The following is a 25,969-nucleotide window of genomic DNA, read 5'->3' as shown; positions in this document are numbered from 1 at the left end:
TTACCCTCTCTCGCTTTTAGCAGTACAGTGTTGGCTACTATGTTCTCCAGCTCCATGAAAAACCAGAAGATCCTAAATGCAGAGGTTGGTGGGGGTTTGTTTTTTTTCAGCGGGTCCTCTCGCAGCGGAAACAGCGTCCTCCTTCAGCTGGCACGGTGCTGCGGCTCCCCCTTCTCCTCACTCCTCGTCGGTGTCCGAGCGGATTTCACTCCTATCAGATTCGTAAGGGATAAAACAGGATGTCACCGATGTGCTTGCAGTGTAAGTTGGGCATGGTTCTTGTTGTGGGCTGGAAGCACAGCGCTGCATTTCTACTCCAATCCCCCCGAAACCCTTCCATGCGGAATTATCTTGGGGTGCGAAATCCCTCCGCGACGCAGAAAAGCCGCCTCAGTGCCTTGGAGGGGATCCGGTGAGGGACAAAATTTCTGGTTGATCATCGGGCGAATCGTTCACGGCGACTTAGGAGTCAGCTTTTCACCTCACAGCAGCAGGGGTTGGCTGAGTGCAACCGAGAGGACATCAGAGCGAGCCTCCCTCCTCCTCCTGTGAGGGTGCGTAAACCACGATGGGCGGGGCCATCCCGCCCAACGTAACGACGCACTGGCAACGTCACCAGAACTGCTCACCAAAATAAAAGCATGCATCTGAGATGTTGTGTCTTTCTTCTGTTTCAGTTTAAATATAAATCTGTATACACTTCTAAACAAATTAGGCTGTAAAACGGCTTAAGAGTAAATCACATTTTTTTACACGTTTTATTTTGAATTGTCCTTCTCCACAAAACAGTCCAGTTCTATTTTCGGAATGTCTTTGTAACAACTTACTATGTCTGAGAAAGATGAAAATTCACTGGTTGAATTGCTTTAAGATACCCATTATTATAAATGGATTGTACATATATAGCGCCTTTCTATCTGGCCAAGACACTCAAAGTACTTTACATTACAATCTGTGTCCTCATTTACCCATTCATACAACACTCTACTAGATCTATACAGAGAATAATCAGTGCTTTATCACATTCATACACTGATGGGACACACATCGGAGGCAATGATGGGATCGGTGGCAGGGGTCAAGGGACACTTCAGCATGTGACTGCTGGTGGACTCGAACCCCCAACTCTTGCATTGGAGAACAACTGCTCTAACCACTCAGCCACAGCTGCACCTCTGAAATCTCCACTGGGAAAGCAGAAGAAGAAAAGTTCTTTAGCTTAGCAGTTACTCCTTATAAGATTTTTTTATTATTATATCTGCACCCTTTTCATTCAATGTTTTCTTTTTGATGAATTTGTTTGGTTTATTTTAAATGAACAAAAAAATACCCACTATAAATCAACAGATATTGCCCACCAGGGAAAGAAAAGCAACGATGTCTGTTAGCAAAACAACTCAAACCACTGGGCACATTTTCATGAAACTTTCAAAAAAGTACATATGTACAACTAACATCTGGAGTCAAAAAATGGCTGCCACAGCCACCTCAAAGACATGTAAATGGTTACAAGCAAGTCAATTTTACAGATATTGAGCTAAGGTTTGGTATGGTAGTAGCTGAGAGTTATTCTCAATGCAGACTCCGAGCACCAACTGATCTATTAGAATATATCATGAACCACTTGACAAAATGTATCCAAACTTGGAAGAAAGTAACTGGATGTACATCTACAACTCATTAGCCACTGGAGTCAACCCTATTCAAGATGGCTGCTGCAGCTAACTGAACTTAGGAAACACTAATAACTGTTAGATCAATATATCCCTTTTGAGCTTAAAGTGATTCTGGTTTTAAATTGTCATGAAAGGCAGCGAGCGATATACATTCTTTCAATGTTAGGCCTTCCATTTTCATGGTTTTTGGACTGTTTTAATATTTCATTACACTAATGAACAGATAAGGAATGCACTAGACTGACAAAATAAAACTTTTTTTTTTTTGCTTTAAATTCTCCTTGTGGAGGTGTTGACGCTTAAATTTGATTTCATTTTGGTCACAAGAAGAAACGCAATGAATCAAAATTTGCGTAGCAGCTCAAACTTTGGCCCTATTATACAACAAATAACAACAAAATTTAACATGTGGCTAATGAGGGACCTGTCATTAAATGGTAGGGTACTACTGTCAAAAGCTGAGGGAATATCTAGATCTGTATATACTTCCTTATCATTAGAGATGCCAAAAGATGTATGCAAAAAATTAGATAAAACATTATTTGACTTTATATGGAAACATAAATGCCATTACTTAAAAAAAGATATTCTCTGTAATAATAAAACATTTGGAGGTCTAGATGTCCTAAGTTTTGAAATGCTAAATAATTCCTTTAAAATTAAATGGTTAACTAACTTATTAAAAGGGAAAGATACGCTTTGGAACACTTTCCCCAACCATATTTTTAATCAGATAGGAGGAATCCAATTTTTATTAAAATGTGATTATAAAATTGAAAAATTACCTATTAAGTTATCGAGATTTCACCAACAAGCTCTCCTGTCTTGGAAACTTGCCTACAAACACAACTTCTCCCCAACTACATATTGCATTTGGAACAATGGGAATATTTTATATAAGAACAAGTCGCTTTACTACAAAAATTGGATGGAAAATGGAATTATGCTTGTACAACAACTATTAAATGATAATGGAACCTTTATGACATACACTGAATTTCTGACTAGACTTAAAATTCCTGTAACACCTAAAGAGTATGCTGTAGTTTTTGATGCTCTACCAAAATCTATGAGGCAGCTCTTCAAAGGAACAAAAGTGAACAATTTGCCTAGAGACCAACTTAGAAGCCCCGTAATGCTGGATGGAATCGATGTAACAAAAAAAACATGCTCCAACAAACTCATAAGAACTTGTCTGCAGAAGATCACTCTGCCTCCTGGTAGATTTTTCTGGTCTTCCATATTTGAAGGAGTTAACTGGAAGCAGATGTGGTTAAATTGGGAAAAATTTTGCATAACAAACAAAGTTAAAGAGGTTTCATATAAAATTATTCATAATGTATATCCTGTTAAAAAAACACTGGAAAGATTTAAACTTGACATTGACTATTCTTGTACATTCTGTGAACTACACATAGAAACGATTTCTCATTTATTCTATCAATGTGTTCATACAATCTCATTCTGGAGAGATGTGCAACAATTCATACAGCAAAAAACTGGACAAATAATTCAGCTTACAGAGAAAGACATTATACTATGCTTTGAAGACAAAGGCACGAATAAAGACTTGTTGCACTTCACCCAACTTCTACTTCTCCTGGGAAAGTTTCACATTCACAAGAAAAAATGGTCCAACTCCAAACCAAACATAACCCATTTCAGCAAAGAACTTCTTCAATACATCACCTCAATTAATGGACTGGAAAACCAAAAGGCAATGAAAACCATCTCAACTCTGGAAAAGCTTAATGTGAATTTAAACTCTGTATAAATTGTAAATATAATTTCATGGTTTTTTATGTTTTGTACTAGAATATTATCTCTTTTACATTAATATCTATACCCCTGGCAAACAGATGTTTGTAATGTGTGATTAAAATCTTTAATAAAAAAAAAAAAAAAAAAAAAAAAAAAAAAAAAAAAAAAAAAAAAAAGAAGAAACGCAATGTCGCCCTCTGCTGGTTGGATTTCTCCATGAATACCAACTAGAAATTCAATATTTTACTCTAATGGAGCTTTTCATAAATACATACAATACAATAAAATATCGTAGAGTCAAATCTTGACAATTTTTAATGAATCCATGATTGGTAAATGCCATTTATTGTGCTTTTTTTTTGAGATTCTTATCAGACAAAAACGTTATTTTCTTTTCCCCATTGGCAAGCAAATCTTCACTCTGACTACATTTAGAGATCTGAGTCGACATGATTTTCATCGCAGTGACTGATCGTGTTACATAGAAACAGACTGCAGACACTGCAGTTATAAGGTTAGAGTTTACACTTCCATTTCTGGCTTTTCTAGCATCTATGATTTAAACATGAGCTTCTGATTAAATTATTCCACAAATAATGACAGCCAAGTGTGCCTTCAAACTACACTGAGCATCACCATAGGAAGTTTTATCTGGCCAAGTCAGTCTGATATCTTAGTCAGCAAAGAATAAATGTTTTACTACAGGTCCGAACAGCACCATCCTTCACACACTGGCTACAGTCACCCTCTTGGCTTCTTTGAAGTGTTTGCTTACTCAACAAGGTGACTAATACTTTAACCCTGGCTGGTTAAAAATGACCATTTAAACTCTAATGGTTAATTTGTTTAACATTGTAAATGATATTAAAAAAACAACCCTAAAACACCATTAGCTCATGATTATAATATATACTGTAATCAAGTGCAAAGATAAACTAAAATAGATGTTTTGGTGCAGCGTGGCTCGTCCTTCCTTTATGGCCTCACATATCAAGTCCAGCTGCCATGTTGTTGGTCTTCAATGATCTATCAAAACAGGACTAAAAAGGAGCATGCACATCTGACAAACTACTAAATTTAAAAAAATTCAACAGAACTGATTCAGAACAACAGAAGGGTTTGAGCGGGCCATTCAAACCAGTTAAAACACATGAAATCTGTAAATACGCGGAGGCACTGTTAACTATTCAAGAGCTCCTAAATGTCCAAGAATGGTACCAGTGTCACATCATTCTACAAACCAGATTCCAAAAAAGTTGGGACACTAAACAAATTGTGAATAAAAACTGAATGCAATGATGTGGAGGTGCCAACATCTAATATTTTATTCAGAATAGAACACAAATCACAGATCAAAAGTTTAAACTGAGAGAATGTATCATTTTAAGGAAAAGATCTGTTGTTTCCAAATTTCATGGCGTCAACAAATCCCAAAAAAGTTGGGACAAGTCCATTTTTACCACTGTGTGGCATCCCCCCTTCTTCTTACAACACTCAACAGACGTCTGGGGACAGAGGAGACCAGTTTCTCAAGTTCAGGAATAGGAATGCTCTCCCATTCATGTCTAATACAGGCCTCTAACTGTTCAATCGTCTAGGGCCTTCTTTGTCGCACCATCCTCTTTATGATGCGCCAAATGTTATAGGTGAAAGATCTGGACTGCAGGTTGGCCATTTCAGTACCCGGATCCTTCTCCTACGTAGCCATGATGTTGTGATTGCTGCAGAATGTGGTCTGGCATTATCGTGTTGAAAAATGCAGGGTCTTCCCTGAAAGAGATGAAGTCTAGATGGGAGCGTATGTTGTTCTAGAACCTGAACATAGTTCTCTGCATTAATGGTGCCTTTCCAGACATGCAAGCTGCCCATGCCACAAGCGCTCATGCAACCCCATACCATCAGTGATGCAGGCTTCTGAACAGAGCATTGATATCAACTTGGGCTATCCTTGTCCTCTCTGGTCCGGATGACATGTCGTCCCAGTGTTCCATAAAGAACTTCAAATCATGACTCATCTGACCACAGAACAGTCTTCCATTTTGCCACACTCCATTTTAAATGACCCCTGGCCCAGTGCAAACGTCTGAGCTTGTGGAGCTTGCTTAGAAATGGCTTCCTCTTTGCACTGTAGAGTTTCAGCTGGCAACGGCAGATGGCACGGTGGATTGTATTCACTGACAATGCTTTCTGGAAGTATTCCTGAGCCCATTCTGTTATTTCCTTGACAGTGGCATTCCTGTTTGAGGTGCAGTGACGTTTAAGGGCCTGGAGATCACGAGCATCCAGTAGAGTTTTACGGCCTTGACCCTTACGCACAGCGATTGTTCCAGATTCTCTGAATCTTTTGATGATGTTATGCACGGTTGATGATGATAACTTAAAAGTCTTTGCTATTTTACACTGGGTAACACCATTCTAGTATTGCTGCACTATCTTTCTGCGCAACAATGGTGGAATTGGTGATCCTCTTACCATCTTGGCTTCTGAGAGACACTGACACTCTGAGAAGCTCTTTTTATACCCAATCATGTTGTCAATTGACCTAATTAGTGTTAATTGGTCTTCCAGCTGTTCGTTATATGCTCAATTTCCTTTTTCCAGCCACTTATTGCTACTTGTCCTAACTTGTTTGGGATTTGTTGACACTGTGAAATTTTGAATCAACATATTTTTCCTTTAAAATGTTACATTTACTCAGATTAAACTTTTGATCTGTCATCTGTTATATTACGAATAAAATATTGACACTTGCCATCTCCACATCATTGCATTCAGTTTTTATTCACAATTTGTTTAGTGTCCCAACTTTTTGGGAATCCGGTTTCAATTGAAAGACTTGGTACTAAATAGGATCTACAAATGGAGAAAATTCAAATAAATCTGCTCGCCTATTTTGTATGAAATATTAAATCTAAAGGTTAAATGACTCATGCTTGCAAAAGAATAATTTAATCAGGAGTAATCCTATACATCCAGATCAAATTCTGCTGCTAATAACACATTCAAGTCCTCTGTAAATACTCTTTTATAAAACATTTTAAGGGCTGTTTTGCTTTACAGCTCTGCAGATAAACAGAAAACTGGTGCAACTTTGATTCTCCTAAAAACACGTTTTTTTTTTTTATTTGACTGAAAAATCACACAAAGGATAAACTATAGAGCTCTTTCATAAAACCTTAATTTCCTGGCTGTGTCCCATAAATGTAAAAGTAGTATTAATGATAACACTATGAAAAATGTTGAAGAAATGAGCCAGTTCATGTAACAACTCATTAAGCAGCTCTGTTACATGATCACCATCCGTCCAAATGCTTAACAAGCTCATTATTGACAAATGAAAGCTGATAAGATCAATCTGTCCGGACGCATCAAGACCTCTGAACAGGATGCTGTCTGATGCACCAATGCGCCTGAATTCAATTACCCAAATGATTCATGTTTTTTTTTGTTTGTGTTGAGAACGGAGCCTCGTTCAAATATGCTGAAAAAGCCAAATTATTTGAGTTAAAACAAGAGAACAGGACTCCAATTAGCCCAACTGAAGCTAAAAGCTTAAAAACATAACAAAATCATGGCTAAAGTTTAAAAGAAACAAGATAAAAATAGGAGCAAATCACAGTGCTGAAGTAAATTTCAAAGAATGTTTTAGAAGGAAATGACAATTTCTCACATTTCTCTGAGGATTCTTTATAAATAAAGTCAAAAATGACAAATGTCCCAAGTCCTGAAAAAGTCAAAGCTCACAGTTCCCCACAGGGCCGAACATTTTAACGGAGATTAAAATGGCACAAAGTATGTAGAAGTCATTTGATCACAAAACTAAAAAGAAAACATGAATGCTGAGCCAACATTCACACAAAAAAAAAAAACAACAACCCAGAAACGTAACCGTTGCCAGACGTGATGATGTATTTTCCATAAAGAAACTCAAAGTGTTATTTGGAGAAAAATAAAGTTTGCCAGCAGCCAAACCCACAGATCTACACAAAACTAATACTTTAGTGAGAAAGTGCTTCTGTAAACGGATTACTGAACTGCCAGCACAGTCATCATGATTTACCACATTTTTCTAATCATTTTTTAAACCAAATACTTTATGCTAAATTGATACGCTAAAGTAAATAGTGATAGCCGTTTTCTACACATAAAAAAGCAAACAAAACCCCCCAAAACATAAAACTCAGTCTGATGCAAAAGGACAAGTCTAATCATCGGGGGAGGACAAAGAGGCCGTGTCAGTACTCGTCCAAGTTATCTGCTTTGGGGACGGAAAGGCCTCGGTCCTTCAACACTTGCATCTTGACTTTCTCCGTCTCCTGCTTGGTCTGCTGCTGCAGCCGCTGCTCCTCCAGGATCTCCTCGATGGAGACTTGCTGCAGGACGGTGTCGCAGGGCTTGTCCACGTCCTACAGAGAAACACACCACGTTTAAGTTGGAAGGAAACCAAAGGTGGTTTGTGAAGCCAACCTCTTGGGTCCTTTAACTAAATTACAGGTGCTGGCCATAAAATTAGAATATCATGAAAAAGTTGATTTATTTCAGTAATTCCATTCAAAAAAGTGAAACTTTTATATTATATTCATTCATTACACACAGACCGATATATTTCAAATGTTTATTTCTTTTAATGTTGATGATTATAACTAACAACTAATGAAAACCCCAAATTCAGTATCTCAAATTAAAATATTGTGAGAAGGTTCAATATTGAAGACACCTGGTGCCACACTCTAATCAGCTAATTAACACAAAACACCTGCAAAGGCCTTTAAATGGTCTCAGTCTAGTTCTGTAGGCTACACAATCATGGGGAAGACTGCTGACTTGACAGTTGTCCAAAAGACGACCATTGACCCCTTGCACAATGAGGGCAAGACACAAAAGGTCATTGCTAAAGAGGCTGGCTGTTCACAGAGCTCTGTGTCCAAACACATTAATAGAGAGGTGAAGGGAAGGAAAACATGTGGTAGAAAAAAGTGTACAAGCAATAGAGATAACTGCACCCTGGAGAGGATTGTGAAACAAAACCCATTCCAAGATGTGGGAGAGATTGACAAAGAGTAGATTGCAACTGAAGTCAGTGCTTCAAGAACCACCACGCTCAGATGTATGCAAGACATGGGTTTCAGCTGTCGCATTCCTTGTGTCAAGCCACTCTTGAACAAGAGACAGCATCAGAAGCGTCTCACCTGGGACTGCTGCGGAGTGGTCCAAAGTTATGTTCTGATTAAAGTATATTTTGCATTTCCTTTGGAAATCAAGGTCCCAGAGTCTGAATGAAGAAAGGAGAGGCACAGAATCCATGTTGCTTCAGGTCCAGTGTCAAGTTTCCACAGTCAGTAGTTTGGGGTGACATGTCATCTGCTGGTGTTGGTCCACTGTGTTTTCTGAGGTCCAAGGTCAACACAGCTGTCTACCAGGACATTTTAGAGACTTCATGCTTCCTGCTGCTGACCAACTTTATGGAGATGCGGATTTTGTTTTCCAACAGGACTTTGCACCTGCACACAGTACCAAAGCTACCAGTACCTGGTTTAAGGACCATGACATCCCTGTTCTTAATCGGCCAGAAAACTCGCCTGACGTTAACCCCAAAGGAAATCTATGAGGTATTGTGAAGAGGAAGATGTGATACACCAGACCCAACAATTCAGTAGAGCTGAAGGCCAGAGCAACCTGAGCTCTCACAACACCTGAGCAGTGCCACAGACTGATGACTCCATGACACGCAGCATTACTGCAGTAATCCAGGAAAAAGGAGCAACAACTAAATATTGATGCTGCACATGTTCATACACTTCATGTTCATACTTTTCAATTGGCCAACATTTCTAAAAAAAAATTTTTTAATTGGTCTTAAATAATAATCTAATTTTCTGAGATACTGAATTTGGAGTTTATTAGTTGTCAGTTATAATAATCAACATTAAAATAAATAAACATTTGAAATATATCAGTCTGTGTGTAATGAATGAAAATATAGAAGTTTCACTTTTTGAATGGAATTACTGAAATAAATCAACTTGTTCATGATATTATTTTACGACCAGCACCTGTATACCATTTTACATGATGACTAATGCGGATTAGCTGTGGAGGCCATCTTGAATTGGATTGACTACATAAGTTAATCAGTTGTAGACATGCATCCAAAAATTACTTTGAGCGTTTCATTAACGATTTATGAGATATGTTGCCAACTACAAACACAGAGAAGTAAAAACATTATCACCTTTGGCAGCAGTCATTATCATCAATAATCATAATAATAATAATAATAATAATAATAATAATAATAATAATAATAATAATAAAATGAAAAATTAAGTGAAACAGATTGCATGGGAGCCTAATTATCTGGCTCCCATGAAGCTCAAATATTGACAATGAGCATCAGTTCTCTAAAAATAAAAATGCTCAAATGCCTGAACTTGACAAACCCTGCTGATAACATGAAGTGTCCCAGTCAGGACACCGTAGGTCCTCTAACGTACAGTACAGGCTGTCTTGTTGTCAGAGCAAACGTGAACATAATGTTTAAAAAGTTGGGCTTCATGACTCATGCTGGTTGTGTGTGCCAGCCTGGAAGCTCCTCCATCTCTGTAACAGACCACTGTTGAGATCAACACAAATCGTGTACAAAGTTTTTCCTTTTAGATCTTTCTGCTGGGATTGAAAGTGAAATTTAATACGGTTATAGATTATTAATCCCCAGCACCAAAAAGGTGGATAGTGGGTGGTAAGGTTTTAACTGAACTTGGCAAAACATGAAATACATCTACAACTCGGTCAAATTTCACAAATATTAATTTAAAACTGGTGCGGCGGTAGCTGAGAGCCATCCCCAAGACATAATCTGAGCGCAAATGGATGCAGCTAGATTTCTGATAGAAACGGAAATGACCCATTTGTTGGTAAAATAGCTTATGAACCACATTCATTTAGACAAAAATTATCCAATAAACTTCAGCTGTTGATTGAATAGTTTCCTCACGATTATTTAATTTTGTTAAGTTTGGGTGATAAAAGATGTGTACAGCAGGCCACCAAACTAGTACTAGTATGTTGAGGAGCTAATGAATGAAGAGAATGAACGAGAAAGAAAAGTAGAGGTTATAGAAACTGTGGACCAGGAAGTGGGAAAGATTAGTGAGGGTGAAGTCTGGAAAGCTCTGAAAAGAAAGAAGAAGGGGAAGGCAGTAGGACCTGATGACATACCACTGGAGGTTTGGAAATGTCTTGGAGAGATGGCAGTGAGGTTTTTGACTCAAATAATCAATGACATATTTGAGGGTGAAAAAATGCCTGAGAAATGGAGAAGTGTGCTGGTATTGAGATGGATTAAGAACAAGGGTGATGTACAGAGCTGTAACAACTACAGGAGAATTAAGTTGATAAGCCACATGATGAAGATCTGGGAGAGAGTTGTGGAAGCAAGACTTAGACGAGAGGCGACTGTGAGCAGCAGTATGGTTTCATGCCAAGAAAGAGCACCACAGATGCCATCTTTGTGTTGAGGATGCTGATGGAGAAGTACAGAGAGGGTCAGAAAGAACTCCATTGTGTCTTTGTGGATTTAGAAAAAGCATGACAGGGTGTCGAGGGAGGAGGTGTGGTATTGCATGAGGTAATCTGGAGTGGCAGAAAAGTATGTTAGACTGGTCCAGGACATGTATGAGGACAGCAGGACAGTGGGGAGATGTGCTGTAGGAGTGACAGATAGCTTCAAGGTGGAGGTGGGAGTGCATCAAGGATCGACTCTGAGCCCCTTCTTGTTTGCTCTGGTGATGGACCGACTAACTGATGAGTCAGGCAGGAATCCCCGTGGACGATGATGTTTGCAGATGACATTGTGATCTGTGGTGAGAACAGGGAACAGGTGGAAGAGAACTTGGAGAGGTGGAGGTATGCACTTGAAAGAGGAATGAAAATCAGCCGTAGTAAGACAGTATGTGTGTGAATGAGAGGGAGGCCGGTGGAACAGTGAGGCTACAAGGAGCAGAGGTCACAAAGGTGCAGGACTTCAAGTACTTGGGGTCCACTGTCCACAAAAATGGGGAATGTGGTAAAGAGGTGAAGAGAGTCCAGGCAGGATGGAGTGGATGGAGAAAAGTTTCAGGAGTGATTTGTGACAAAAGGGTGTCAGCAAAGGTCAAAAGAAAAGTTTACAAGACAGTGGTGAAACCAGCTATGTTATATGGTCTGGAGACAGAGACATGGACAAAAAGACAGGAGAAAGAACTGGAAGTGGCAGAAATGAAGATGCTGAGGTTCTCCTTAAGAGTGACAAGGATGGATAAGATTAGGAATGAGATCATTAGGGGTACAGCACAGGTTGAACAACTTGGAGATAAAGTTAGAGACCAAACTGAGATGGTTTGGACATGTCCAGAGGAGGGACAGTGGTTTGGACATGTCCAGAGGAGGGACAGTGGTTTGGACATGTCCAGAGGAGAGACAGTGGTTTGGACATGTTCAGAGGAGGGACAGTGGTTATATTAGTAGAAGGATGTTAGAAATGCAGCTGCCAGGAAAAAGACAGAGGAAATATATGGGTGCAGTTAGAGAGGACATGGAGGTAGTTGGAGTGAAGACAGAGGATGCAGAGGACAGAGAGAGGTGGAGGAGGATGACTCGCTGTGGAGACCCCTGAAGAGGGAAAAGCCGAAAGAACATTTTACCTGTAATACTTCATTAATCAGTTATTTTGTCTAGTGAATAACATTTGAAAAGTTTTTACTTATAAAAGCCGACTCATGTTTTAGCCGGTGTCCGTAAAATATGTCACGAAACACTGATTTGATTTTAAAGTACCTTTCAGAAAGTATTCTCCGGATGCAGATCTACAAAATGAATCATTTCTGGAGTCAACCCACTTCAAGAATGAGGCCTCAGCTGGTTGACATTAGCCAAAAGAAAATTGGCTGAAACTCGGTGAGTTTTACAGAACGTCTGGCTAAACTTTGACGTGGCAGTAACTGCCTTCACAACAAAGAGACAACTCAACATGTAAAAGATTGCTCATAACATTTTCAAGCTTTGATCAAAACAGAACTTCTTTATTTATCCACTTAAAGACGAGGTCAGTCTCCAACTCTGGCATGAAAAGCTGCAGGGCGATATGAATTCTTTCAAAGAATGCTGGGGCTTTTTTTTTTTTTTTTAAACACCATTTCCCATTTTATATACAGTGAATCTGGAAAGTATTCACAGCACTTCCCTTTTCCCATATTTTGTTATGTTACAGCCTTATTTTAAACTATTTCAGTCCAAACTTTAACCTGATTGAACATCTCTGGAGATATCTGAAATTGGCTGTACAGACGTCTTCCCTCCAACCTGATGGAGCTTGAGAAGTACTGCAAAGAATAATGGGGAAACTGCCTAAAGACAGGTGTGCTAAGGTTGAGACATCATATTCACAAAGACCTGAGGCTGTAACTGCTGCCAAAGGTGAACAAAGTATTAGGCAAAGGCTGTGAATACTTGCATAAATGTGATATCCAATGTTTCCATTTTTAATAAATTTGCAAAAATGTCCAATTTTTTCACTTTGTCATAATAGTGTATTGTGTGTAGCATTTTGAGTTAAGAGATTAATTGAAATAAGGCTGTAACATAAAATGTGGAAAAAAGGGAAGCACTGTGAATACTTTCTGGAAACATATTTAAACTCTGACTTTCAGTTTATCTGCTTGGTTTTCATCTACTCTGCCAAATGTTAAAGCTCAGTTTGTATCTTTGCCTCAAATAAATAAATAAAAAAGAAGACAAAATAGGACAGTAAAGACTTACTATCTCTCCAAGCAGCACCACATTCTCTCCTCTCACGATGAAGATTCCTCTGGGGATGTCTCCAAACTTTTTCCCCACGTGGATCCTCTCCACGGTCTGGTGAAAGACTAAATTGGCTGGAGGACATGAATGAGACATGTAAAGAACACATGAATGCATGTTTTACTGAAGTGCGTCGATTTTGCCTCCAAGTTCAATAAGCAAAGTGTGAAATGATAAAACAGAGGTACCAAACTGATCGATGCTCCTCAGGTAACCAATCAGCGTCCTGCCGTCCCGGAGCAGCACCAGGTGCTTCTCTGCAGGACACAAAACACCACAAGGACTTTAAGTTACACGTTATATTCGCTTTGGTACACATATTTCAAAGTCTGCTGTCTAAAGAGGCGCAGAACGAAGCCACAGATCTTAGATCTAAACTAAAGCCTTAAACCATCAGTGTCGGCAGCTCACTGTCAATGTCGTCTATGAGGCTCGCCGTCCCTGGTACGTAGTTCATCTTGGGTTTCAGCTTTTTTTTCCACTACCTTGCTGTACCGTCAAGCCATGAATGTTTTAAATTCGTTTCTTTGAAGACAGGAGCACAGGAAGTGCCTTTATACGTGCTCGGGATAAACTTCCTGTCAACGTTTAACCCATCACGTGCCAACTTGTGTCTAAACGTGCAACGTTTGTATTTTTTGTATTTTTTTTTGTTGTTGTATTTTTTTAAGTAGGCCCAAAGAGGGTTAGATTTATAAGGTTTTACCTAATATATACATAAAAAAACCCAGATCTTTTCGATATTGAATGCGGAAGCGTTTGCGACACCAAAGATCGTGTATGCGCAAGGCTCAAATTACTACATTAAAAAAGAGATGAAAATGAACATTTTCACTTTTTCCGCAAAATAAAAATATGATTTTATTTCTCGAAACCTTAAACAGTTATTTGATGTGACATTCGTCCTATTTTAAGTCACTGCACAAATTAACTTCACATCCTGGAGTCGCTTCCACAATGACGTTCAAGGTGCCGAAAATAAAAAAGCCGGTCTGAGTGAGGCATCTTCATACTTATTACTATTCTTTGTTTTAAAGAGACACGCCGTTTTTTTTTTTCCCCTCCACAAGCTCCGCATCATTCAATCATTTCCTGATTTATATCGGTCGATCTCTACTCGAGAGTAGATGTAATTTGTGTTTGCTGGCGTCTCAGATAAGTAACTTTTATGTTGTTAAAGATTTATTTATTTACAATGGCACGTGACGAGACAGGTGAAAGAGAACGCGCGTAGCTGATGCACCATCCTCAAATACACTCAACTCAAACCTGGCTGGCCCTCGACTTGTAACTCGAAAAATAATCACGGAAACTGGAATAACACTATGGTGAGCTGATGGAAAACGTCCTAGCCGCCCACTCTTTGTGAATGAAATGAGTTGTAGTGTGTTTAACATTAAAAACACGACGTGAAATCGTGTATAAATCACACTGAAAGTGACTCGCACAGTACTGTGTTAGCTGCACGGCTAACACAGCTAGCTGGCATCATTATGTAATACTAGTTGAAACAAGCTTGATAGTTGAGCTTTTACCCAACTTTTCATTGTTCTTTTGGGGTGTTAACACATTGTGATAGCGTAACACGTGTGCTTTTGTGAAATGTTCTTTGCATTTTTTTTTTTTTTTTGTAGTCGGCATAGTATTTCTGTTCAGATGCATACTATAAGTGATTCATCAAGCGATAAACTTGGATATTTGTACTAGTTTTTATAACTTATTGAACATTCAGGTTTACACAGCTAAGCTGAAAATATGCTGTTGTCTATGAGCTAAGTAGTACTGAATAAATATCACGTTTTGGGTACTTTTATATGAGGAAAAAAGTAAAACCCCTTCCCTGTTCATGTACTATGTTCACAGGATGCTCCTCAGTATCCAGGATATGCTTCACATTACTGGTATCCACAGTCTCACTCTGCTGAGCACTATGCAAATGCTTATCCCTCAGGATCAGACGTTCAGCCGCCATACAATCCACAGGTGAGGCACATTATGCAACATAATCTTTGCAAGTAGGAGTTACTCTGTCCTCCATCTTAGATATCCTACACATTTCTAAATAGTCGAATACTGTGTCAAAACTGTACATCCTTGCAGACAAGTGTGTCTTTATTTTGCTTTTCGTGTAGATGATGCCTGGAGGGTATCCAAATGGCCACGGAGTGTACAACCCTGCTCAAAGTCAGTACTCAACCAGTGGTTTCCACCCGTCAAATCCGTTCTACTGCGCTGATCCTCAGAGAAGCTCTTATCCAAACCAAGCGTGTCCAGCTGAGCAGAGCGGTGGGCCATCTGGGCAAGCACACCAACATCATCACTATCCTGGTCCACACTGTCAAGGCGTGAGTTTAAATTGTTTTTATATGCTGTTGTAGCTTTCAGGTGTAACATTAAACCCGACAGGAAACATCCTTAGTGACATCAGTGCTTTTTTAAAGTAGATACCTACAGTGACACTGAAAACAAATGTATAAATACAACACGGTGGCCTTGCTTGTGCCTTCAGGGTCCTGGATATCCTTCTGGCCCATACCCACACTACAGTGAAGGTGGACATGGAATGCCTCCAAACACCCCGTACCCCACTGGCCAGCCTCTCCACCCAAGCCCTCAGGCCGATGCTTGGGGGCACTCTGGTCCATACCCTCCCACGCAGCAGCAATGGCAACATGGACAGCAGCCTCCACAAAATCACTTTGCTAACCATGTCCGTCCAGCACATCCTCCAGCGTGGCCAGGAACTGGAACTGGTGCTCCACCACCTTATCAGCCAAAGGTAAAAATCTGCAGCTTTTTTGTTTGAGAGACTGGAATGAAACTGAAGGACTCACACGCTCTTTGTGTCTTTGTAGGATCCGCATCACCAGCGTGCCCCTCAGCCAGGACCTAAACCCAGGCCAGCACTGTCACCTAATCCCCCCAATGGAAATCCTGCTGAAATAAGTTCACCTCCCCAAATTTACATCAAGAACGGGAGAGGTGATACTGTTCCTCCACAATCTGAGACCCCACCAGCTTCTAGTCAGGCAGGACCTCAGCCCCTGGGCGACAATCCCAGCCTCGCTAAAGTTCAGCAGGTTCTGTTCAGAGTTCAGCTTCTTCAGGAGGATGTTGACGAGTTTGTTGGCAGAAAAACAGACAAGAGTTATCGTTGTCTGGAGGAATTGTTGACCAAAGAGCTGCTGGAGCTGGACTCTGTGGAGACTCAGGGACAAGAGAGTGTACGGCAAGCCCGGAAAGAGGCTGTACAGAGAATCCAGACCATTCTAGACCAGCTGGAGCGGAAAGCTTTCTGAACTGGACTGTGAGCCACCAAGTATTCTTTTCTTCATTCAGATCTTCCATGTAATAATTGAAGGATCAGTTTGATTCTACATAGCGATAGTTTTGTTTTTTTCCTCCAACACAATGTTATTAAAAAAACTTACATGATATGTACCTGAGAACAAGTTGGAGCTCTTATTCTATAAACTCTTTAAACAGGACATGATGTTTGTGTATATATCATACGTAACTTTCAGCCTCCGTGAGTGACTGTGCTGGCTACACAATCTGAAACTTGCACATCCTCTCTTTTGTGTCCTGCCTTTACCACCATTCTGCAGGATGTGACTGGAAAACAGTTTATTTAGCTTCACATTGCAGCTGTTTGTGGTCTAACTCGTGATATGTGTTCGGACTGCCCCTCAGGACTGTGGCTCTGTTTTAGTCTGATCCTACTTGTAACTTAGACACATGCACTTCCTCAGCTGTCTACTGAGACAGCTCAGTCTATTTGCATGATCATAATATTGTCTTTTCCTGTGATGGATTCAGTATAGCTGCCCACCGCCCCCTTCCCCTCCTTGTTTCTGCAGCAGTGTGTTTTCTGTTATGCTCCAAGCCTTGCATGCACTGTAACCTCAGACAGGCACTCAGTCACGACATGTCGGAGCCAATTATTGACGCCAGAGTTGTAGCAGATGAATGAAAACCCTCTAAAGATCGCTGTCCTAATTGTTCCATCTTGTGTTTGAAACTGCCTTCAAAGCACAGACATTCAATCTGATCTACATATGAATTTCATGTTTTTAACCCTATAAACTACCGTACTGTTACTGCACATAGGTAAAACAAGGTTGCGTAAAATGTTTATTTTTCTTGCGCTTTGTACACTGGTATAAAGGAAAGGAGGAAGCTTTAACATTTTCTGTAAGGTTTTATGCTTGAACACACGGTGGTTCAGCAGTAGTTCGAGCAAATATTAATTTCCAACTTCCTGGGTCAAAAACCCAAATGTGCACCACAGTCCATTGTCTTGTGTATACAGTAGTGAGTAGTTGTTTTTTTTTCTTTCACATGCTCTTGTGTTGTTTTACAGCGGGGAAAGTGCCACATTTAAGAGAGTGGTTTATATAATTAGAAGAAGAAAAAAAAAACAAACTTTTGCATGAAATGTATCATCTGGGATATCTTTAATTTTAGGTTAATGTTTAACTTTAGTTGTAATGCATGTTTTCAACACAAGGTGGAAATCTTTGCTTGATAAACTTTGAAGTTATTGCAAATTGAAGAAAACAATTAAATGTCAGCTATTTTCTTAACCTGTTATCAGTTTTGTTTTGTCCTCGCTGTTTATAGATTTTAATTAAAAGTTCAAAAAAGGATTAATTTAATTTAGTATATTTTGCACAAATTCACAAAAAAGGTCATCTCAGGCTGGGGCACTGCACAGAAACGTTCATTATAAAGGTGCTGGTCATAAAATTAGAATATCATGAAAAAGTTCATTTATTTCAGTAATTCCATTCAAAAAGTGAAACTTGTATATTATATTCATTCATTACACACAGACTGATATATTTCAAATGTTTATTTCTTTTAATGTTGATGATTATAACTGACAACTAATGAAACCCCAAATTCAGTTTCTCAGAAAATTACAATATTAAGACCAATTAAAAAATATATAATTTTTAGAAATGTTGGTCAACTGAAAAGTATGAACATGAAGTGTATGAGCATGTGCAGCATCAATATTTAGTTGGAGCTCCTTTTTCCTGGATTACTGCAGCAATGCAGCGTGTCATGGAGTCGATCAGTCTGTGACTCTGCTCAGGTGTTGTGAGAGCTCAGGTTGCTCTGATAGTGGCCTTCAGCTCTTCTGAATTGTTGGGTCTGGTGTATCACATCTTCCTCTTCACAATACTCCATAGATTTTATTTGGGGTTAAGGTCAGACGAGTTTGCTGGCCAATTAAGAACAGGGATACCATGGTCATTAAACCAGGTACTGGTAGCTTTGGCATGTGTGCAGGTGCCAAGTCCTGTTGGAAAATGAAATCTGCATCTCCATAAAATTGATCAGCAGCAGGAAGCATGAAGTCTCTAAAACTTCCTGGTAGACAGCTGTGTTGACCTTGGACCTCAGAAAACGCAGTGGACCAGCAGATGACATGGCACCCCAAACCATCGCTGACTGTGGAAACTTGACACTGAACCTCAAGCAATGTGAATTCTGTGCCTCTCCTCTCTTCCTCCAGACTCTGGGACCTTGATTTCCAAAGAAAATGCAAATTTTACTTAATTCAGAACATAACTTTTGGCCATTCAGCAGCAGTCCCAGGTGAGACACTTCTGATGCTGTCTCTTGTTCAAGAGTGGCTTTACACAAGGAATGTGACAGCTGAAACATGTCTTGCATACATCTGTGCGTGGTGGTTTTTGAAGCACTGACTCCAGCTGCAGTCCACTCTTTGTGAATCTCCCCCATATTTTGGAATGGGTTTTGTTTCACAATCCTCTCCAGGGTGCAGTTATCTCTATTGCTTGTACACTTTTTTTCTTCCACATGTTTTCCTTCCCTTCCCCTCTTTATTAATGTGCTTGGACACAGAGCTCTGTGAACAGCCAGCCTCTTAAGCAATGACCTTTTGTGTCTTGCCCTCCTTGTGCAAGGTGTCAATGAATTAATATAATATACAAGTTTCACTTTTTTAATGGAATTACTGAGATAAATCAACGTTTTCTTGATATTCTAATTTTATGACCAGCACCTGTAAATGATCAATAATAATAAAAAATGTTAGGAAGCCAGCAAATTGCAACAACTCTCAATAAATCTACACTGTATTAGTCTTTTGTTTTATTAAGTGTACTTAGAAACACAATTCTGCCATTTAAAACATTTTTTAAGAGGAAACTTGCCCAACGATACCCTCTGCCAACTAACGTTCACATCTTTAAATAGACTGTTATTCTGAAGTAAAGGCAGAACACTTGCCCTCTGGAGGCTTGAGGCACGCAGGCTCGGTTTAATTCAAGGATCAAATGTCCTGATAACACTCCGGATGTTTAGTGTTGAGGTGAGTAAATCACAGGCAAAGAATTAAGTCTAAAGTCACCTGAGGTTCATTCTTTTTTGTTTGATACAACTGGAGAGGAAATGCATGGAGTAACTTTCAGCTTTCTTGAAGATTTGAAAAGCTTTAACATGTTGTATTTATTTAAGAAGTTCAGAAACGACACTTTCTCAAAAAGCCATGTCGTACACATCGAAACTTCCCGCCTCCTGGAATGATGAGCGACCACACAGGAAAGTGGAAATCGACCTGAGCTCACCTGGACTGGCAGTGTTCGAGTTGGAAAGACTTTTGTTGACAGGCAAAGCTATCATCAGCCATGCAGACGAAGTGTGGCCGAGGCTTTACATCGGTGACCAGTAAGCATCTAAACTTTTTCTTTGAAATTTCATTCAAAGATCTGAGCCCACTGTTATAAACATCAGAGTAAGCAGATTTGGGTGCACTGTACACAAGCGAAACAGAAACTGATCATAAATCAGATTTAGTCCTTGAACTGAATTCCTTCTTGAGAACCTACATAAACTTCAGCTCTGCCATGTGAGAGCTTCTAATTATGCTCCGGCATGAAAGCATATCTCTGGTCTTATATTTCCTAACGCTCATGCTTCAAATACTTTGCATCAGTCACGACAGAATAAGTTACACGTTGCTTCACAGAGCATCAGAAAACTACATTCATGAAAAAAGGCCACACTTTTTCTATTTTTAGGGTTTTGTGTTTAAAATGATTTGACCTTTAAAACGATTAAAATCTCAAATGTACAAAAACACTCAACCACAATGTGTCATTATTGAACAAAATGAGCAAAACTAGAATAAAATGTGAGGAAAACAAATTCCCCTCCATGATTCAATAGCTTGATGAACCTCCTTTAGATGAAATAACTCTTAGTAGTCATTTTCTGACTGTCAGACAATGATGATCAGTCTCTCACATAGTTATAGAGAAATAATATAGTCCACTCTTTTGCACAGCTTTTCTTCATTTCTTTCAGGTCTGCAGGCATTTGTTTCTGCACAACTCACTTAAGGTTCACCACAGCATTTTAATCAGGCTCAGGGCTGCACTTTGGACCACTGCAACACCTTGATTCTTTTCTTCTTCTGTCATTCTGTTGTATGTTTGTTGCCATCATTGGGATTGTTGTCCCATTTCATTACAACCCAGTTTGGATCAAGTTTCAGCTGTCAGACAGATGATCTCACATTTGACTATAAAGATTTGGTCTTTAGAGAAGTTCATGGTTAACTCAGTGACTGCATGGTGTCCTGTAGCTGCAAACAAGCTCAAATCATCACCCCTCCACCACCATGCTCAACAGTTATTATTGTTGGGCGGCTGAGGCTGAGTGGGTAAAGCAGTCGTCCTCCAATGCACAAGTTGGGGGTTCGAATCCACCAGCAGTCACATGCCGAAGTGTCCTTGGGCAAGACACTGAACCCCTCATCGCCTCCGATGTGTGTCCCATCAGTGTATGAATGTGATCTAAAGCTCTGATTAGTCTCTTTAGAATGATTTGTTCAGTTAGCTTTGTAGAGATCTAGTAGAGTGCTGTATGAATGGGTAAATGAGGACACAGATTTTAGTGTAAAGTGCTTTGAGTATCTTGATTAGATAGAAAGGCGCTATATAAGTACAGTCCATTTACCATTTCTTACAGGGTGTTTATGATGATATTATGTGTCTGATTTTTACTAAACTACTTCTGTCCACAATCATCTTCCCAAAGGACATTGTTTCAGAAGGCTTGTGGTTCTTACTGATGAAACTGTGAAACTTGCAAACCCAAGTCGTGCTGTCATGTTCTGTTTAGAAAGGAGACACTCTCCTAATAACCCTTCCATCCACTTCACCACTTGCTCTTGCCGAGAGCGGACGCTTTTCCCCTCCTCTCCCTCCTCCGCTTTGCTTTGCTGCTCTGTCCTGTCTTTGAAACTGTTTCTGGTCTCTCCCTACATATCTTTCGAACCATAATTTTGTGGATCTGGTCAGTTGGTCTCTCAAAGCAATGAACAACATTTTTGAGAAAAGCTTCAGGTGAGGTGAACTGCACAAAGAAGACGGCCACAGCTAATCTGGCCTGGTCAGGCTGCCGCCTATGTGAAGGTTTGCTCCATGTCTCGTGCACCCAGACTCTATTGCTTAGTGGACTGGATCGCAAATTGGATGTGATTTGTGAGAATCGCAGGCCATATGTGGCCCCTAGGACTCGCTGGCAGGATGGCTCAAATCTTGGAAAATATTCTCAAGCACGGATCAGTGGTGTGTCCACTTAATTTGGACCTTTCGGAATCTACGCGAGACCAGCAAAGACTCAAGGCAGATAAAAATTCAGTAAAGTTCGGCCTGACTTCAAAACAAACGTTGTTTATCTGAATTTGGTTCCCTTGGCTGGCCTTGCAGGCTACCGTAGATTAATTTGCCTGGAGGCTCTGTAAACTGATGCTCTGCCCCCCCTCCCTCCCATCGAGGAAGTCCACTGATCAACCTTGAGGGAACCAGCTGAAAAAACATTTTTATCATAATTTCAGGACTCTTGGATTCCTATTGACGTTGTCCTTGGCCATTCACGACACCCCTCGAGAATGTTTATGGATCTCACCAGAGGGAAATGGCCAATTATTCCATCCTTATCAGAACTCCTACAGTGCCTCCGGGAGCCTCCTTGGACACTCTCACCACCCTTGTTCCCCCCCCCCAATGTCTATATCACCATGTGCTTGTATGTGCGGGGTGTTTTTGTCATTATCAGGGGCTTTCTTCTCAGCCAAGAAGAAAAAGTTTGATAGGATTTTTTTTTTCCTCCAGTTCCTACATGTGCACAGTTTCACAACTTTTTTTGTCTGTCTAAACAGATCTCACTTGTAAATGAGTCTTCGAGCCTCAATGTGATTTATCTGTCTAAATAAAGGTTGAATGAATGAATGAATGAAAAATGAGCCATAACTGTTTTAGACTTTTCCTAACTGTTTTTTCATGACCAAAAACTTTACATTGCTGAGTTTTGTAGAGTGAGAGATGGAGCTCATGGGTTTGATGCAATTTTTCTCTGAGCGTTGCACAGTCTGACATCTGGGTGAATTTAATGTGACATCCACTCCTGAGAAGCGGAAGTCTGGGAAGTCTTTTCTGTTTGTTAGGGTTTTCTCTCTGTTGAATCATGGACTCCAAATTGGTTGGTACCTCTAATCCTTTCACAAATTGATGGGCAACAGTTGCTCCTCTAAGGTCATTGCTGATTTTTTTCCAATGACTGTATTTGCATTATTTAATATGTACAATGCCATCTCTAAATACAAACTGTTGCATGTTTCAGGCAATCCGCAGAGAACCTGGCTGATCTATCCAAGCATCGGTTCACCCACATTCTGAACGCAGCTCACAGTAAACAAGGCAGGCAGCCAGAAATCTATGAAGGGATGAACATCACCTACATGGGCATTGAGGCTCGGGACTCCTGTGACTATAATATGAGCATCAACTTCCAGCCGGCAGCAGACTTTATGCACAGGGCGCTAAGCAGAGGAGGTAAAACAGGCAAACGAGTTGTCCCAGTATTATTACAAACTATTAGATGATGTCTGAAAATGTTTCTCTGGGTTTTTCAGGCAAGGTTCTGGTGCATTGTCATGTGGGAGTCAGTCGCTCAGCCACCTTGGTTCTGGCTTACTTGATGCTGAGACAGAACCTACCTCTTGTGGAGGCCATTTGTGCTGTGAAAAATAACCGGGGAGTGATCCCTAATCGAGGTTTCCTCCGACAGCTCATCAAACTTAATGGACAGCTCTTTGGCAAACATCATTAGACCAGGTTTTTGTGTGGGCTCGAAAAGAAAAAGTATTTCAGGGACATTCCTTTTTACCTTCACTGTCCCAAATTATTATACTTTTTTTGTTTGAATAATAATCTCTATAAGTGTGGGATCCTAATTATTATTATAAGAAGAAAAAAAACAGTTTGCAGATTGTTTTGGGATGTTAAAATGCATCTCAGGTATTTTTCTTCATCTTATATTCCATGCCAGCAAAACATTTCTCCATATTTTTTTATGTACAAATACACAAACATTACTCAAAATGGATTGTATAAAAGCTTTGAGGGATTTTCATGTAATTTGTAAAAATCAACTTTTACAAAATAAACATATACAGCATGTTTGTTCTGTGAGTAACTGTGTAATTTCATAATCACATGTTTTATAAACTGATACTGGCCTGTAAGTATGTGCAGAGTCATAAATTTTACAGCATACTGTTTAGTTGAATGTTTAAAATGTCTTTAAGTAAAAAAAAAAAAACCTGCATTTTTTTCTGAAAATGTTTATGTTTAATTAAACCGATTGTTATTGCTAATATTCCACATTAATACAAAACAGTCATTTACACTTTACAGTGAACATTTTAGATTTACGCTGAGTTCAAAATGAAGTGAATATTTTAGATTAAAGATTTTCACATGTTAGAACACTGAAAAACTAAAAACTGGACATATAATCTAATCCAGCACTATTGTTCAGGATGGCGGATGAGCGTAGACATGTTTTGCCATCTCAGTTTGACGCCATGATTACCATAGTCACCTACTGATCATTCCAGGAAGCAAATTAAAAATAGAGAAACTGCTTTTTTGTGTGTAAAAATGCAGTGTGACTGCTGAATGACTACTTGCAATTGAAACCCGATGAATCCAATCAGCTACTAGACTACAAGCATGTCTTAAAGACATAAAAACCTGGATGACCCTAAATGTTCTGCTTTTAAACTCAGACAAAATTAAGGTTTTGATTTTTTGGACCTGAGCATCTCAGGAATTAGTTTTTCAGTCTTTCTCCCTCCTTGGATGACATTAATCTGGGCTCCAGCTCTAATGTTAAAAATCTTGGTGTTATTTGGGATCAGCACATGTCTTTGAACCTCCACATTAAAAAAGTTCCCAGAGCCAATTTCTTACACCTGTGTAACATAGTTAAAATTAGAAACATCTTGTCCAAAAATGATGCAAAAAAAACTGGTTCATGCATTTATCATGTCTAGGCTGGGCTATTGCAAAGGTTCATTATCTGGGTGTCCAAATACGTCTTTAAAAAGTCTCCAGTTGATCTAAAATGCTGCTGTCAGAGTCTTAATGAGAGTTGATAGGAGAGATCATATCTCTCCAGTTTTAGCTTCTCTCCATTGAAGATATCCAAAGACTAAGTCTTTTGGGTTAAAGACAAAACATTTTTTATTTTTTATTTATTTGAATCCATCCAGAGGACCTGACTTAGCTTTGTTAGATTTTTCTACTTGGATTATTGAGCATGCATTAGGATATTCTCTCCACTGACTCCCTGTGAAATTCAGATTAGAATTCAAAATCTTACTTCTAACCTACAAAGCCTTCAACAACCCAGCTCCATCTTATATTACAGATCTTATTGTTCCATATTTTCCTAACAGAGCACTTTGCTCTCAGACTGCAGGTTTACTTGTGGTTCCTAAAGTTTCCAAAAGCAGAATGGGAGGCAGATCTTTCAGTTATCAGGCTCCTCTCTTGTGGAACCAACTTCCAGTTTCTGTCCATGAGGCTGACACATTGTCCAGTTTAAGACTGGGCTTAAGTATTTCCTTTTTGATAAATCCTATTGTTAGGGTTGACATGGGTTTCCTGAGCTATCCTTTAGTTTTGCTGCTATAAGCTTAGACTGCTGGAGGACAATTTGTCTAAATTTCCTCATTCTGCTGCTGTCTTTACTTACTCTACTATACCTGTTTTGTATTTGTAATTATTTATATTATTAACATGTTTTTGTCTTGCCTCCTATAGAAAGTTCATCTGGACCTGTCGTTCTGTGTTTGTTTCTCCTTCTTGTCCTCTCAAACCCAGCCAGTTGAGGCAGATGGCTTTTCGTCCTGAGCCTGGTTCTGCTGGAGGTTTCTTCCTGTTAAAAGAGTTTTTCCTTTCCACTGTTGCCTTTGCTCTTGCTCAGGCTGGGAGACTGCGGTGAAGTGGATTTGATGCAATCTGCTGCTTCCTTAGATAGAGAACTTCACTAATTGGCTTTTTTTATGTATGTGAATGTTTTTGTTCAGTGCCCTGAGACAACTTCTGTTGTGACTTGGCGTAATAGAAATAAACTGAACTGAATTGAATTTTAAATTTGCTGCAGAAGCTGAAACTCAGTTATTAAAGCAATAAAAGCATAACACAGTAAAACACAAGCTAAAAGGCAAAAGTAGCGAACGGCAGCGGCAACAGCAGATTCTCACTGGCGACTTCAGCCAACAAAGAGTTTGCCTTCTGTCTGTACAGGAAATGAGCAGCTCTCTCTGACTCCCAAGACAAAAACATATTCTTCTCACCTGTTAC

The 25,969-nt window shown here is 39.5% G+C and overlaps 4 protein-coding genes across 4 annotated transcripts in view; 2 read left to right on the top strand and 2 right to left on the bottom strand.

Moving 5' to 3' along the window:
* The window catches only part of grk5l (G protein-coupled receptor kinase 5 like), a 46,824-nt gene extending 46,301 nt beyond the window's left edge, over positions 1-523 (bottom strand). The window contains exon 1 of the mRNA XM_037681142.1: positions 5-523. Within this exon, the coding sequence (XP_037537070.1) occupies positions 5-56 (52 nt within the window). The 5' untranslated portion in view covers positions 57-523. The remainder of the gene's footprint in view (positions 1-4) is intronic.
* A 6,538-nt stretch (positions 524-7,061) lies between these two features.
* lsm1 (LSM1, U6 small nuclear RNA associated) lies at positions 7,062-13,834 on the bottom strand. The gene is made up of 4 exons (XM_037681154.1): positions 13,686-13,834; positions 13,463-13,531; positions 13,233-13,348; positions 7,062-7,843 (listed from the first exon to the last, which is right to left on the bottom strand). Exons 1-4 carry the CDS (start codon positions 13,729-13,731, stop codon positions 7,673-7,675), a joined length of 402 nt encoding a protein of 133 aa, XP_037537082.1. The 5' UTR covers positions 13,732-13,834; the 3' UTR covers positions 7,062-7,672.
* A 677-nt stretch (positions 13,835-14,511) lies between these two features.
* bag4 (BCL2 associated athanogene 4) lies at positions 14,512-17,860 on the top strand. The gene is given in 6 exon segments (XM_037681149.1): positions 14,512-14,528; positions 14,530-14,602; positions 15,138-15,257; positions 15,407-15,619; positions 15,784-16,053; positions 16,130-17,860. Coding segments are annotated over 6 exon segments (1,137 nt in total). The 3' UTR covers positions 16,574-17,860.
* A 1,937-nt stretch (positions 17,861-19,797) lies between these two features.
* Positions 19,798-23,426, top strand: LOC119414041 (dual specificity protein phosphatase 26-like). Its single transcript, XM_037681153.1, has 3 exons — positions 19,798-19,976; positions 22,938-23,149; positions 23,230-23,426. Exons 1-3 carry the CDS (start codon positions 19,798-19,800, stop codon positions 23,424-23,426), a joined length of 588 nt encoding a protein of 195 aa, XP_037537081.1.
* Positions 23,427-25,969: the final 2,543 nt, after the last annotated feature.

The sequence above is a fragment of the Nematolebias whitei genome, chromosome 8, assembly GCF_014905685.2.
Source record: "Nematolebias whitei isolate Nwh7 chromosome 8, NemWhi1, whole genome shotgun sequence".
NCBI lineage: Eukaryota > Metazoa > Chordata > Actinopteri > Cyprinodontiformes > Rivulidae > Nematolebias > Nematolebias whitei.
The sequence above is the reverse complement of the archived record's forward strand: the minus strand, read 5'-3'. Positions and strand labels throughout refer to the sequence as shown.